Source organism: Haematobia irritans, chromosome 4 (assembly GCF_050003625.1).
Source record: "Haematobia irritans isolate KBUSLIRL chromosome 4, ASM5000362v1, whole genome shotgun sequence".
In the NCBI taxonomy this organism is placed as follows: Eukaryota; Metazoa; Arthropoda; class Insecta; order Diptera; family Muscidae; genus Haematobia; species Haematobia irritans.
In genome coordinates this window covers 138,890,310-138,906,178 of record NC_134400.1, presented here as the reverse complement: position 1 = coordinate 138,906,178, position 15,869 = coordinate 138,890,310, and the positions used below count along the sequence as shown (strand labels likewise).

The following is a 15,869-nucleotide window of genomic DNA, read 5'->3' as shown; positions in this document are numbered from 1 at the left end:
TTATCAATACCTTTTTTCAATAGAAAATTTTATCAACATTTTATTATAAAAAATTTTGTCAAAATTTTATTGCTAAAGAAAATTTTGTCAAAATTTTATTTCTATAGAAAATTTTGTCAAATTTTTATTGCTATAGCAAATTTTGTCAAAATTTTATTTCAATAGAAAATTTTGTTAAAATTTTATTTCTATAGAAAATTTTGCCAATATTTTATTTCTATAGAAAATATTGTCCAAATTTTTCGAACATTTTGTCAAAATTGTATATTTAAGATAATTTTATCAATACTTTTTTTTTCAATAGAAATTTTTTCAAAATTTTATTTCTATAGAAAATTTTGTCAAAATTGTATTTCTATAGAAAATTTTATCAAAATTTTATTTTTATAGAAAATTTTGTCAACATTTTATTTCTACAGAAAATTTTGTCAAAATTTAATTTCTATAGAAAATTTTGTCAATATTTTATTTCTATAGAAAATTTTGTCAAAATTTTATTTCTACAGAAAATTTTGTTAAAACTTTATTTCTATAGAAAATTTTGTCAAAATTTTAGTTCTAAGAAAATTTTATTTCTATAGAAAAGTGTGCAAATATTTTATTTCTATAGAAAATATTGTCCAAATTTTATTTCTATCGAACATTTTGTCAAAATTGTATATCTAAGACAATTTTATCAATACCTTTTTTTCAATAGAAAATTTTGTCAAAATTACATTTCTATAGAAAATTTTATCAAAATTTTATTTATATAGAAAATTTTGTCAAAATTTTATTTCTATAAAAAATTTTGTCAAAATTTTATTTCTATAAAAAATTTTGTCAAAATTTTATTTCTATAAAAAATTTTGTCAAAATTTTATTTCTATAGAAAATTTTGTCAAAATTGTATTTCTGTAGAAAATTTTATCAAAATTTTATTTATATAGAAAATTTTGTCAAAATTATATTTCTATAGAAAATGTTGTCAAAATTTTATTTCTATAGAAAATTTTCTCAAAATTTTATTGCTATAGAAAGTTTTGTCAAAATTTTATTTCTATAGAAAGTTTTGTCAAAATTTTATCTCTATAGAAAATTTTGTCAAAATTTTATCTCTATAGAAAATTTTGTCAAAATTTTATTTCTATAGAAAATTTTGTCAAAATGTTATTTCTATAGAAAATTTTGTCAAAATTTTATTTCTATAGAAAATTTTGTCAAAATTTTATTTCTATAGAAAATTTTGTCAAAATTTTATTTCTATAGAAAATTTTGTCAAAATTTTATTTCTATAGAAAATTTTGTCACAATTTTATTACTATAAAAATTTTTGTCAAAATTTAATTTCTATAGAAAATTTTGTCAAAATTTTATTTCTATAGAAAATTTTTGTCAAAATTTTATTTCTATAGAAAATTTTGTCAAAATTTTATTTCTAAAGAAAATTTTATCAAAATTTTATTTCTTTAGAAAATTTTGTCAAAATTTTATTGCTAAAGAAAATTTTGTCAAAATTTTCAAATTTAAATTCAAATTTATTTCCCAATAACAAATTTAAAATATAATTGCGTCTTAAAATGACTTTATTGACATTTACTGAAATAAGATCAAGGCATAGAATAGTCTAATGGTTATATTAAGCGATATGTCCTCCCGCTCCGAACCTAAAATGAGTTTTCTTTAAAATAAAGACAGTTTATATGATGTTTAAATCCGGTAAAATTAAAATTGGAATACAGATCTCATTTATCGAAATTTCATTCTCTTTTTGCTATATATCAACAAAGCCATTGGCGTGAAATTAAATGTCAGCAAAAAAAAAGTAAAAATGATAAAAAAATTAACCAAATCACAATAAACAAACTAAAGCAAATCAAAATCATCAAAAGAAGTCTAAGCCTATTTGATTTTTTTTATTTTTATTTCAAATATTCAATTTTATTTATTCGATTTTAACGGAGCGACGCAAATTTCAAAGATTCGGGTCATAAATTTAATACAAAAACAAACTTTAAATTATTCTAAACATTCTTTTAATTAAAATTTATTTATCTTAAAGAATTTTGACTTTAATGTTGTGTAAATTGTGTGCTTCACTATTATTTGAGAGTAGTTAGTAGCGAAGCTAATTTCGTATACTATGTTTATTAAAAAAAATTAAAATTTTTCCAAATAATCTTTTAATTAAAATTTCTTTATTTTAAGGAAATTCGATTTTAATGTTGTGCAAATTGATTGCTTTAAAATGTAGGTTTCAAAATTTTATTATTATTTGAGAGTAGTTAAGTAGCGAAGCTAATTTCAAAGTTTCGTATACTATGTTTAATAAAAAAAATTAAATTATTCCATATATTCTTTTAATTAAAATTTCTTTATTTTAAGGAAATTCGATTTTAATGTTGTGCAAATTGATTGCTTTAAAATTTAGGTTTCAAAATTCCTTCATATTTGGTGAATAGTTTTTCAGAGTAGTTAAGTAGCAAATGTCTACACTACAAAAAATTCTAACCCAGTTTAATGGCTATGACAACTAAGGTCTTAAGCTCTCAAGGTGTATTTATAGATAATATTCTTTGTCTTAAGAAATAATTTTAAATTAGTGATAAAGGGTGATACGGTCAAAATTTGGTCAATATAAACTTGACGTATTTCTTTCAATTTTGCATTTAAAAAACCTGAACACCCCTCATTTTGAAGGTGTGTGTGTGTGTGTGTAGAATGTTACTCCTATTTTGATTTTGGAATTCACTCTTCAGTTGTCAAAATGCCGTCCAAGCAAGAAGAGCAGCGTATCAACATTTTGCTCGCGCATCGCGAAAATCCGAGCTACTCGCACGCAAAGCTGACAAAATCGCTAAAAGTTGCCAAATCAACCGTTACAAATGTAATTAAAGTGTTTGGGGAACGTTTGTCGACAGCCAGGAAGTCTGGATCGGGGGGAAATCGAAAACCGGAAGCCGCTGAGACGACAAAGAGAATTGCCGGTAGTTTCAAGCGAAACCATAACCTCTCTCTCCGAGATGCCGCAAATAAGCTGGGTGTTTCGTCTACAACCGTGCATCGAGCCAAAAAACGAGCCGGACTATCGACTTACAAGAAGGTAGTGACTCCAAATCGCGATGATAAACAAAATACGACGGCCAAAGCGCGATCCCGGAGGCTGTACACGACGATGCTGACGAAGTTTGACTGCGTGGTAATGGACGACGAAACCTACGTCAAAGCGGACTACAAGCAGCTTCCGGGACAGGAGTTTTAAACGGCAAAAAGGAAGGGGAAATGTAGCAGATATTTTCAAGCACATAAAACTGTCAAAGAAATATCTGGTTTGGCAAGCCATCTGTACCTGTGGCTTGAAAAGCAGCATTTGCATAGCTTCCGGGACTGTCAACCAAGAAATTTACTTGAAAGAGTGTTTGAATAAACGTCTGCTGCCTTTCCTGAAGAAACACGGTTGTTCCGTACTGTTTTGGCCGGATTTGGCATCTTGCCATTACGGTAAAAAGGCCATGGAGTGGTTCGCCGCCAACAACGTACAGGTGGTTCCCAAGGACAAGAGCCCTCCCAACACGCCAGAGCTCCGCCCAATTGAGAAATAGTGGGCTATTGTCAAGCGGAACCTAAAGAAGACCAAAAAAACTGCTAAGGACGAGCAGCAGTTCAAGGCAAACTGGCTTTCTGCGGCGAAGAAGGTGGACAAGGTGGCTGTACAAATCTGTAGCAGGTGTCAAGCGTGAGGCCCGGCAATTCGGATTTGGAAAAGCGAAAGCCTAACTGAATATTTTTCCTGAATTTTATACTAATTGAACTTGTAAAAGAAATTTAATTTGATTTTTTAAATAAACGATTTCACCGATTTACACGCGTTTTTCCTTGACCAAATTTTGACCGTATCACCCTTTATAGAGTATTTGGATAAAAAAAACTTCAGATATAGGCTGGGACTACCATTGGAGTCTTTGTTTTAGTTTTTTTTTTTTTTTTTAAATTAAGAAACAATGTTTACCCCTTAAAGTAGCTATTATAATTTGGATTTTTAAATAGGCGTTTATTTGTACGTAAATAGCTTTGTCGCAAAAGGATAATGAAAAAAATTACAAACGAGAATTTTACTTTTAAAGAGCCTAGATTTAAAGCTAGATAAAACTCTACAAACAGTTTTCATTTTAAAGAGGCTTACAATTAATACCCAAATCCTTTAGGGAAGGTCAACATATATGAGATCCAGGTAAACTTTGTATTTTTGGAGAGCAGCATAAAATCATAAACCTAATTTTCTTTTGTTAGCAGGCAATCTGTGTCAATTCGCTAGCAATACTTTCAAAAAATACATAGACTTGAATGAAGAAAGAAAAACAAAAACCTTCATAGTGCAAAGACAAATTATTATTGAAAAGAAATTGTAACAATGTATATAAGAGCTCCCCACGAGATATCCGTAGTGACAGCCTGAAAGTCTGTACCATAACAGGAAAAGGAACCTTAGGCCACCACTATTAGTCACTATTAGATGCTGGGTGAAAACAGTGCTCTAGTCTGTTGATCGCCTATGTTTTGCCTATTTACGCTTTATTAGTCCCGCTGTGTCGTTTTCATTTTTTTTTTGCAAAAACTTTACATGATTTCCGCTTATTATTTTTAATACGTATCTCTAAACTTAAATCATGATCAATGATTTTAGTCGCTTTTCTTTTCTATTTTTTTTTTCACTTTCGTCTGACAACATTGTTGTTATTGGTCTGAATCTGGATGATCTGGGTACGTACAGTGTCCGTTACAATATGACTGTAACGGAAATCATTTGTTAATTTGTGAAAACGTTTATCACCATTAATATGGATCTGGTTTATGTGAGGAGTTTGACATATTAAAAACCTGGCGCGTATCATTCGAGTTCATTTGTCATATGTGTTGATTTATGATTGTAAATCGTAATAAACGATTTTTTTTTCCCCAAATCACCTAATGTGCACTAAATGTTACCAAAAGAAGGACGGCTTATGAAGCAATGATGGAACAGTGTTTTTAAAACGTATTTTTTTTTTGTGGGACACCGAAAAAATTTTTTTTTTTGTCTTCAATAACGAAATTTATTGAAGCAATTAATTTTTAATTGAAATGTCTTCAATCACAAGAAATGATAGATAGTATCAATCACCAAAGTCATATAAAAAATTAATTGATACATTTAATTTTTGTGTCAAATTACATAATTTGTTTCATCAATTAAAATTCTAATTGCACTCAAAAAAAAAAGTGAACTCTCTATTTCACTAAAGCCAATTTAACTTTATTTTAGTTCATGGAATTATTATGTTTCCAGAAAGTTTCCTTTACTCTAATAATTTTTTGCGTACGTTAGTTAAATGAACCCCAAATCACCTAATGTGCACTAAATGTTACCAAAAGAAGGACGGCTTATGAAGCAATGATGGAACAGTGTTTTTAAAACGTATTTTTTTTTTTGTGGGACACCGAAAAAAATTTTTTTTTTTGTCTTCAATAACGAAATTTATTAAAGCAATTAATTTTTAATTGAAATGTCTTCAATCACAAGAAATGATAGATAGTATCAATCACCAAAGTCGAATAAAAAATTAATTGATACATTTAATTTTTGTGTAAAATTACATAATTTGTTGCATCAATTAAAATTCTAATTGCACTCAAAAAAAAAGTGAACTCTCTATTTCACTAAAGCCAATTTAACTTTATTTTAGTTCATGGAATTATTATGTTTCCAGAAAGTTTCCTTTACTCTAATAATTTTTTGCGCACGTTAGTTAAATGAACTACAAAACGGGAAATAATTCTACAAAAATTTAGCAAAAAGATTTACTAAATTCATACTTCTCACAAAATAGTTCATTATTTTTTTAAATATGTAAATTTTATCAAAAATGTGTCCATCATGAACTTCGTATGTCACTAAAGATATTCTTGCATTTATGAAATCCATCTTTTTCCTTCAAACTAAAAAATTTTCTTTAACAGGTTGGCTGATAAGTCCCCGGTCTGCCACATAGATGGCGTCGCTGGTATTAAATGCATATTATTTTTATATAGTACCAACCTTCAATTGATTGCTGTCAAAATTTGACATCTGTAAGTCAATTAGTTTGTGAAGCAACTTTTGTTATTGTGAAAAAAAATGAAAAAAAAAGGAATTTCGTGTTTTGATAAAATACTGTTTTCTGAAGGGAAAAAATACGGTAGAAGCAAAAACTTAGCTTGATAATGAGTTTCCGGACTCTGTCCCAGGGAAATCAACAATAATTGATTGGTATGCAACATTCAAGCGTGGTGAAATGAGCACGGAGGACGGTGAACGCAGTGGATGCCCGAAAGAGGTGGTTACCGACGAACACATCAAAAAAATCCACAAATGATTTTGAATGACCGTAAAATGCAGTTGGTCGAGATAGCAGAGGCCTTAACGATATCAAAGGAACGTGTTGGTCATATCATTCATCAATATTTGGATATGCGGAAGCTCTGTGCAAAATGGGTGCCGCGCGAGCTCACATTTGACCAAAAACAACAACGTGTTGATGATTCTGAGCGATGTTTGCAGCTGTTAACTCGTAATACACCCGAGTTTTTCCGTCGATATGTGACAATGGATGAAACATGGCTCCATCACTACACTCCTGAGTCCAACCGACAGTCGGCTGAGTGGACAGACACCGGTGAACCGTCTCCGAAGCGTGGAAAGGCTCAAAAGTCCGCTGGCAAAGTAATGGTCTCTGTTTTTTGGGATGCGCATGGAATAATTTTTATCGATTATCTTGAAAAGGGAAAAACCATCAACAGTGACTATTAGATGGCGTTATTGGAGCGTTTGAACGTCGAAATCGCGGCAAAACGGCCCCATATGAAGAAGAAAAAAGTGTTGTTCTACCAAGACAACGCACCGTGCCACAAGTCATTGAGAACGATGCCAAAAATTCATTGAATTGGGCTTCGAATAGCCCCACCCACTGTATTCTCCAGATCTGGCCCCCAGCGACTTTTTCTTGTTCTCAGACCTCAAAAGGATGCTCGCAGGGAAAAAATTTGGCTGCAATGAAGAGGTGATCGCCGAAACTGAGGCCAAACCGAAGGAGTACTACCAAAATGGTATCAAAAAATTGGAAGATCGTTCTAATCGTTGTATCGCTCTTGACAAACAAATATGTTTTTCTTTGTTAGACCGGGGACTTATCAGCCTAACAGGTTGGTGAAAAAAATAAATTATGTCTAATAAATTTTCTTGAATTTGTCGAAAAATATTTACTTATTTTTGTGATATCGGCGTGATGCCAGCGTTCGTAATACTATTTAGTTAAAATTTTTAAAAAATATTAAAAATTTTCTTTTTTTCCTGGTGTGTTCACTGTTTTTTTCAGTGTGAATATTTGTATACCCTCCACCATAGGATGGGGGGTATATTAACTTTGTCGTTCCGTTTGTAACACATCGAAATATTGCTATAAGACCCCATAAAGTATATATATTCTGGGTCGTGGTGAAATTCTAAGTCGATCTGAGCATGTCCGTCCGTCCGTCCGTCTGTTGAAATCACGCTAACTTCCGAACGAAACAAGCTATCGACTTTAAACTTGGCACAAGTAGTTCTTATTGATTTAGGTCGGATGGTATTGCAAATGGGCCATATCGGTCCACTTTTACGTATAGCCCCCATATATACGGACCCCCAGATTTGGCTTGCGGAGCCTATAAGAGTAGCATATTTCATCCGATCTGGCTGACATTTGGTACGTGGTGTTAGTATATGGTCTCTAACAACCATGCAAGAATTGGTCCACATCGGTCCATAATTATATATAGCCCCCATATAAACCGATCCCCAGATTTGGTTTGCGGATTCTCAAAGAGCAGCAAATTTCATCCGATCCGGTTGAAATTTGGTATGTGGTGTTAGTATATGGCCGCTAATAACCATGCCAAAATTGGTCCATATAGGTCTATAGTTATATATATGGCCAATCCCCAATCACACAAAAATTGGTACATATCGTTTTATAATCATGGTTGCCACTCGAGCCATAAATAATCTACCAAAATGTTATTTCTATAGAAATTTTTTTCAAAATTTTATTTCTATAGAAAATGTTGACAAAATTTTATTTCTATCGAAAATTTTGTTAAAATTTTATTTCTATAGAAAATATTATTAAAATTTTATTTCTGTAGAAAAATTTTGTCTAAATTTTACTTCTATAGAAAATGTTGTCAAAATTTTATATTGTCAAAATTTTATTTATTTCTATAGAAACTTTTATCAAAATTTTATTTCTATAGAAAATTTTGTCAAACTTAATTATATACGTCGGCCTTTTTTTAGTTTAATATATACCACATATGGACTACCTTGCAATTTAGAAGACGGTGGTACCGCAACCCAAGTAATTCGATTGTGGATGACAGTCTTCAGTAGAAGTTTCTAAGCTTCGGCCTGGCCGAACTTACGGCCGTATATACTTGTTTAAAATTCATTTAAAATTTTAATTGGTAAAATTTTTGTGATATTTTTTTCTGTGAAATAATTTTATTTCCAAAGGATTAAGATCTTTCTATTCATGTTGAAAGGATTACGATGTATTTGGATTAAAATTTGTAGCATATACAAATCATTCCCTTAGAATTACGTTCGCAAGTCAATTTTTACAATGTGTGACATTAACCGTTTCACTACCGAAATAAACCAAATATAAACAACTTTAATTTTTCTTCTGTTTTTACTTGTACTAACAGCATGTAGAAGAAAAATTATAATTTTGAGGACCTAACTCATTTACTTCAAGATCTATATGGGTTTGTTCTGAAAACTTGATTCTTGAATTGTGGACAAATGGCCTTACGGAAATAAAAGCTATTTGACCTGTAATATCTTTCGAAGTATGAGCAAAAATTCCAAAAAAAAAAACCGAAAAAAATAGCTGCTATAGTTTTTGTGTGAATGCCCATTTACTAGAGATATACAGTAGAAAAATGGTGCCGAAATTTCGTATTTTTCGTTTATTGTTTAAGAAATTTTGTAAAAATGCATTTTAGTGCTCACCAAAAAAGAAAATATTTATAGCTTATTTAGATTAAAGCCTCTACTTTAAAATGGCGTCGAGAAATAAATCGAAAATAAGTGGGGAAAGTGGGGAGTTTGGTGTCGTTTTCGAATGTCCTCTTTAGTGGACATCGGTAGTCAAAGGGTTAAAGCCCCATTTCTTTTATTATCAAAGAATATTAACCCTCCTATGAAAAACAGCAGGAAACGTAAACTTTTTATAATTTTCCACAAAAATGTCGATGATTTGCTTGTGGTCTCCTCTACGTATTTACGCTGACACCGTTAAGGAGAATGCGGTTTCCATGATATTTGGATTGAGTTATTTTTGCAATTCAGCACTGCACTAGGCAATAAAATGCTTCAAGATATTAACTAACCATCGTACTACATATATCATTTAAGTGGCTCCCCTACTGCCAGTAATTTTGCTTTTTGGGTTGAATTGAGTCAGTTAATTATTTCTTCACCTTTACTTCCCTCTTCAATTAATTTTTTGATTGATTAATTTAGTGTAACACCTTTAGATATAATCATTTTTTTTTTTTGTAATTTTATAAGAGTTCATAGTAAAGGGTGATACGGTCAAAATTTGATCAATATAAACTTGACGTATTTCTTTCAATTTTGCATTTAAAAAACCTGAACACCCCTCATTTTGAAGGTGTGTGTGTGTAGAATGTTGCTCCTATTTTGATTTTGGAATTCACTTTTCAGTTGTCAAAATGCCGACCAAGCAAAATTTTGCTCGCGCATCGCGAAAATCCGAGCTACTCGCACGCAAAGCTGGCAAAATCGCTAAAAGTTGCCAAATCAACCGTTACAAATGTAATTAAAGTGTTTGGGGAACGTTTGTCGACAGCCAGGAAGTCTGGATCGGGGGGAAATCGAAAACCGGAAGCCGCTGAGACGACAAAGAGAGTTGCTGGTAGTTTCAAGCGAAACCCTAACATCTCTCTCTCCGAGATGCCGCAAATAAGCTGGGTGTATCGTCTACAACCGTGCATCGAGCCAAAAAACGAGCCGGACTATCGACTTACAAGAAGTAGTGACTCCAAATCGCGATGATAAACAAAATACGACGGCCAAAGCGCGATCCCGGAGGCTGTACACGACGATGCTGACGAAGTTTGACTGCGTGGTAATGGACGACGGAACCTACGTCAATCAAAGGAGCTTCCGGGACAGGAGTTTTATACGCAAAAGGAAGGGGAAAGGTAGCAGATATTTTCAAGCACATAAAACTGTCAAAGTTCGCAAAGAAATATCTGGTTGGCAAGCCATCTGTACCTGTGGCTTGAAAAGCAGCATTTTCATAGCTTCCGGGACTGTCAACCAAGAAATTTACGTGAAAGAGTGTTTGAATAAACGTCTGCTGCCTTTCCTGAAGAAACACGGTTGTTCCGTACTGTTTTGGCCGGATTTGGCATCTTGCCATTACGGTAAAAAGGCCATGGAGTGGTACTCCGAAAACAACGTGCAGGTGGTTCCCAAGGACAAGAACCCTCCCAACACGCCAGAGCTCCGCCCTGGCTATTGTCAAGCGGAACCTAAAGAAGACCAAAAAACTGCTAAGGACGAGCAGCAGTTCAAGGCAAACTGGCTTTCTGCGGCGAAGAAGGTGGACAAGGTGGCTGTACAAAATCTGATGGCAGGTGTCAAGCGTGAGGCCCGGCAATTCGGATTTGGAAAAGCGAAAGCCTAACTGAATATTTTTCCTGAATTTTATACTAATTGAACTTGAAAAAGAAATTTAATTTGATTTTTTAAATAAACGATTTCACCGATTTACACGCGTTTTCCCTTGACCAAATTTTGACCGTATCACCTTTTAGTGGGCAGCCCGATGTATCAGGCTCACTTAGACTATTCAGTCCATTGTGATACCACAGTGGTGAACTTCTCTCTTATCACTGAGTGCAGCCCCATTCCATGTTAAGCTCAATGACAAGGGAACTCCTTTTTATAGCCGAGTCCGAACGGTGTTCCACATTCCAGTGAAACCACTTAGAGAAGCTTTGAAACACTCAGAAATGTCACCAACATTACTGAGGTGGGATAATCCACAGCTGAAAAACTTTTTGGTGTTCGGTCGTAGCAGGAATCGAACCCACGACCTTGTGTATGCAAGGCGGGCATGCTAACCATTGCACCACGGTGGCTCCCAATATTTCATTTGGGAGGAATGAGATGATTTTTGTGTGTGTGTACATTTGTTTAATAAAAATAATAAAATTTGTTAAAAAAAAAATAATAAAATTCCTTAAAAAAAGTTGAAAATATTTGGAGAGATTTTGTTTTCCAGTACAAGCTTATTTTCAAGTAATTTTCAACTCAGTTAAATCCACACTCAAAACAAGTAAGGAAAGTCTTAAGTTGGGCGGGGCCGACTATATTATACCCTGCACCACTTTATAGATCTAAATTTTCGATACCATATCACATCTGTCAAATGTGTTGGGTGCTATATATAAAGGTTTGTCCCAAATACATACATTTAAATATCACTCGATTTGGACAGAATTTGATAGACTTTTACAAAATCTATAGACTCAAAATTTAAGTCGGCTAATGGACTAGGGTGGAACACAATGTTAGTACAAAAATATGGGAAACATTTAAATCTGAAGCAATTTTAAGGAAACTTCGCAAAAGTTTATTTATGATTTATCGCTCGATATATATGTATTAGAAGTTTAGGAAAATTAGAGTCATTTTTTCAACTATTCGACTAAGCAGTGGCGATTTTACAAGGAAAATGTTGGTATTTTGACCATTTTTGTCGAAATCAGAAAAACATATATATGGGAGCTATATCTAAATCTGAACCGATTTCAACCAAATTTGGCACGCATAGCAACAATGCTCATTCTATTCCCTGTGCAAAATTTCAATTAAATCGGAGTAAAAGATTGGCCTCTGTGGTCATATGAGTGTAAATCGGGCGAAAGCTTTATATGGGAGCTATATCTAAATCTGAACCGATTTCCACCAAATTTGACACGCATAGCTATAATGCTAATTCTACTCCCTGTGCAAAATTTCAACTAAATCGGAGCAAAAAATTGGCCTCTGTGGACAAAGGAGTGTAAATCGGGCGAAAGCTATATATGGGAGCTATATCTAAATCTGAACCGATTTGGATGATATTTTGCAAGTTTTTCGAGACTCATAAAATATTCGGATGTACGGAATTTGAGGAAGATCGGTTGATATACACGCCAATTATGACCAGATCGGTGAAAAATATATATGGCAGCTATATCTAAATCTGAACCGATTTTTTCCAAAATCAATAGGGATCGTCTTTGAGCCGAAACAGGACCCCATACCAAATTTTAGGACAATCGGACTAAAACTGCGACTTGTACTTTGCACACAAAAATACATCACCAGACAGACAGACGCACAGACAGACGGGCATCGCTAAATCGACTCAGAATTTAATTCTAAGACGATCGGTATACTAAACGATGGGTCTCAGACTTTTCCTTCTTGGCGTTACATACAAATGCACAAACTTATTATACTACCCTGTACCACAGTAGTGGTGAAGGGTATAAAAATGAATCATTCAGGGCATTAATACCAATTTAGTTCATGGAAATTATTATGTTTTAGTAAATATTTCTCCAATATAAGAACGTTTTCGTGACTCTAATAAGTTTTTGTGTACGTTAGTTAAAGGAGCTAAAAGAGCTCATTTTTATGCTCATGAAGCATAAAGATTTTTACCACAAATGCATCTTGAATTTCTTATGATGCTAAAGAAATTTTTGCAATTTTGAACTCCGATTTTTTCCTTAAAACTACGAAGCTTTCTTTAACAAATGAAAAAAAAAATAATAATAATTATGTGTAAAAAATTTTTGTTGAATTTGCCGAAAATTATTTACGTATTTTTGTAATATCGGGTTTTGTAATATGGTTTGATTAAACTTTTCTAAAATTAACCTACATTTTCTTTTATGGTGGGTTTAAATTTTTTTTCTGAGTGTATAGTGTGTTTAAAATTCGTTCAAGCTAGATCATTTTGTTTTGCTGTTATTTTCACTTGACTTTGACTTACCTTCTCCAAATTGCTATTGGCAGTATCATCGGAATAGGAAGAATTCCTGGTATGTTGCGGTGGTGAAGAAGATGCTGCTGATGCTGTCGTACCAATCATTTTACCATTACTGATCGATGACAGTGAATTGGTACCAATGTTGCTGTTGTTGTTATTATTATTATTATTGTTGTTGTTGTTGCTGTTGTTTACAATATATTGTTGGTGTTGCATGCTCACTGGCGACTTCTGGAGTTGGCCATTGCCATGATTATTATTGATTTGTAATTCCATTTCGTGGCGTTGATGCTGTTGTTGAGTTTGATACTGTGGTGATTGTTTTGACTTGGAACGAATTTTCGTAGCACTCGTCTTAATCGAAGTTGTGGTTGTTGTGGCTTCCGTCAACATATCATTAGAAGAACATGAACTGCTGGTAATACTGCTAGATCTACTACTGCTGCTAGCTCCAACGACAGTTGTCAAACGTTTATTACCACCATCTGCCGATGATGACGATGATGATGACGTATGGTCCTTACGCGATGCTGCAGAAGTGCTTGCTTCAGCATCTACCACCGTGGTGGTGGCCACAAATGTTGTTGACGATGTTGCTGTTGTTGTAGCCGCTTGTAAATGTATGTTCGATAAACTCGATGAGTCCTCTTTATTTTCTTTATCCGAATCGTCTCCTATTATGGTGGGCCTTTCAACAGCTATGGATGTTGAAGATGATACTGTGGCCGATTGTATGGTACCACTCGATGTCGATATCAGTTGGTGGTAACCATGACAATCACCTGAAGCCGAAGAAATAACTCTAGAAATATGATTGGAATTCAAACTCTCAAATTCATCAGCAGCACGACGTGCTTGTGTGTTAGAGCTCTGTGCCGGATGAGGTGCTGTTGTTGCAGTATACAGCCAACCTTCGTCATCCGAGGAGACATCAGCAGATTTCAGAAGCTGTGTGTAGCCAAGAGTCATCCATCACATCGCATCAATAGATTCGATCCAAGTCATTACGCATTTTTTTGTGTACATTCGTCAAATTTAATATAGAAAAATACAATTTCAGTTGGTAAAAGATGGGAAGGAAAAAAAATATAGAAAAAAAATCAATGAGCAAATTATTGAAGAAGAAAAAACATTGGTGTTTTAAATTAGAAGTAATAATGCGCTTTTATAGTCAGCAGACGAGTAGATAAGCTGATACGGATGGATGATTAGTAAATGATGACGATAATGATAAAAAAAACGAAGCAATAAATACTGATGATGCTTTCAAGATATAAGAAGAAGCCTTGAAGTTTAATTAGCCATATAGACACTGCACAACAATCACAGTAATTACAATCAAATGGTAAATTGCATCTGAAAGAGGCAACGTCATCAAACCAATACAATAAACAAAATTCATAATAAAAATAAATATAAAATATACAAACACAAAACAGCATTCCACAAAAAAGTTTCCTACGATATAAAAAAATCTCGAAATTTATATACAGAAGATGGAGACATATCTTCGGTATAAAAATTTCGAGATAATTTTGCTATTACAGCATAATAATTTTGGTATTGCAAACTTCTATATTTTAAGGTTTTTTATATTTAATCCAAAGATAAAAAGATAATCCAAATGAGAGAAATTTAAATTAAGAGCAAGTTCATAACCTCCTCGTTAAATTTATTTTTTATTAAATTTAGAACACAAATCTTTGAAACATGCGTGTCTCGTTAAACTCGAACGTCTTTAAAGAAAGGCAAATTTTCTTTAAAATACAGACAAACATTTTTGCTTTAAATAAATAATCTTTAAATTAAATGAGATTTTGATTTTTTTTGATTAAATATAGTAGAGCTTTAGATATAGACTCAGACTTAGTTTGAGTATTTGGCATCTTTCGTATAATTTTTTCTTAATTTGAAAACACTTACTACTATTTGTTATAATTTTGAGTTTTAAACTGGCAATTTACTTTTATGTGAAAATCTTGTCTAATATACCACAAAATGAGAATACAAATTCGATAAATCAGATCCGTATACTAATTTTAATATTATAGAACCGAAATTTAAACCTAGATAACTTCCTAACAAATGTCTTAATTTTGAAGAAGATGCAGCTTCTTTGTCTCTGATCAATACTAAATAATTTTCAGAAAATTTTCTATAGAAATAAAATTTTGAAAAAATAAATAAAATTTTGACAAAATTTTCTATATATATATATATATAACATTTTGAGAAAATTGTCTATAAAAATAAAATTTTGAGAACATTTTCTATAGAAATAAAATTTTAACAAAATTTTCTATAGAAATAAAATTTTAACAAAATTTTCTATAGAAATAAAATTTTGACACAATCTTCTATAGAAATAAAATTTTGACAAAATTTTCTATAGAAATAAAATTTTAACAAAATTTTCTAAAGAAATAAAATTATGACAAAATTTTCTATAGAAATAAAATTTTGAAAAAATTTTCTATAGAAATAAAATTTTGACAAAATTTTCTATAGAAATAAAATTTTGACAAAATGTTCTATAGAAATAAAATTTTAACAACATTTACTATAGAAATAAAATTATGACAAAATTTTCTATAGAATTAAAATTTTAACAAAATTTTCTATAGAAATAAAATTTTGACAAAATTTTCAATAGAAATAAAATTTTGACAAAATTTTCTATAGAAATAAAATTTTGATAAAATTTTCTATAGAAATAAAATTTTGATAAAATTATCTATAGAAATAAAATTTTCTATA

General features: G+C 31.9%; 1 protein-coding gene across 2 annotated transcripts in view; it reads right to left on the bottom strand.

The window, feature by feature from the left end:
- klar (klarsicht) overlaps positions 1 to 15,869 on the bottom strand; it is a 609,907-nt gene that overhangs the window by 101,581 nt on the left and 492,457 nt on the right. For both annotated transcript variants that reach the window (XM_075304373.1, XM_075304374.1), the window contains one exon: positions 13,116 to 14,060. In XM_075304373.1, the coding sequence (XP_075160488.1) occupies positions 13,116 to 14,060 (945 nt within the window). The remainder of the gene's footprint in view (positions 1 to 13,115; positions 14,061 to 15,869) is intronic.